The 941-nt window shown below is 55.4% G+C and overlaps 1 protein-coding gene across 1 annotated transcript in view; it reads left to right on the top strand.

Annotated features, from left to right (window-relative positions):
• Positions 1–223: 223 nt before the first annotated feature.
• PPTG_22614 (hypothetical protein) overlaps positions 224–941 on the top strand; it is a gene marked incomplete at both ends in the record, with an annotated part of 5,046 nt that continues 4,328 nt past the window's right edge. Inside the window, one exon of the mRNA XM_008905469.1 lies at positions 224–881. Within this exon, the coding sequence (XP_008903717.1) occupies positions 224–881 (658 nt within the window). The remainder of the gene's footprint in view (positions 882–941) is intronic.

Raw genomic sequence — 941 nt, 5'->3', positions numbered from 1 at the left:
ATTCTCGTTTTGGCGCTTCGTACACACAGCCACCCGCTGTTGCCCGCGCTGGTACTTCGGACAACAAGACCCCGCCTCACAGTCGCCGGTGGCCTTATGGTCTTTGTGAACATCGGCTTCCTGCGCTTTGCTTCTGCGCTTCAAATCGACGCTTGAAAGCAGTGGCTGGGCCGATGCGCTCGCGGGGACGGACTACGAGTCCGCTGCGGATACGGCAACTACAATGGTTCAGCTACTGGGCATCGCAGCCATTACGTTGGCCCTTATCGGTATCGTGGGCGCTATCATTCAGAACCGACTGCTGCTTCTACTCTACTCTGTCGTTATGGTTATTGCCATGTCGGCGTTTGGCGTGCTGGCTGGGACGGCGTTTACGTTCAAGACGAAAATGGACGACTGGGAGGAAGCCACGTCCCCTGCTGAAGATCAGGAGACCAAGCTGGTGGAGACGTTCAACGAGGTGTACTGCTACGCCGAACGATATTATTTCTGCAACAACGCTACGGCTAAAGAGGCCTATGAGACCTTTTTTCCCAACGCGTCGACTGCGCTGGTGAGTTTGCTTCCCAATACTACGAGCATTGTGTCGCTCTGCGATGAGCTTAACAGTACAGTTGACGGCTTGTCGACCGTCTGTGAGGCTTGCAACATGTCGACGACGTTCGCCAAGTATTACAGGATCCTCACCTGGGCTGAAAGCAAGTGCCCTCGTACTGCGACGACTGGTCAGTGGTGTGCTTCTTTCCTGGCGACTGGAACTGCTGGCGCAGTGTACGACGGTGCGCCCTATGGCCAATGCCGCACTATTTTCCTGGATGTGGCTATCGACTGGAGTGGCACCATGGCTATTGCTGGTCTGTTGGTGGCTATTGCAGCTGCAGGTATCGTGGCGCTGGCATGTTTTGCTCGCCGCTCGAAGTACTCAGAGGAACGTCTTACAA

The sequence above is a fragment of the Phytophthora parasitica genome, assembly GCF_000247585.1.
Source record: "Phytophthora parasitica INRA-310 unplaced genomic scaffold supercont2.20, whole genome shotgun sequence".
NCBI lineage: Eukaryota > Oomycota > Peronosporomycetes > Peronosporales > Peronosporaceae > Phytophthora > Phytophthora nicotianae.
Note: the sequence above shows the minus strand (reverse complement) of the source record. Positions and strands in the feature narration are given on the sequence as shown.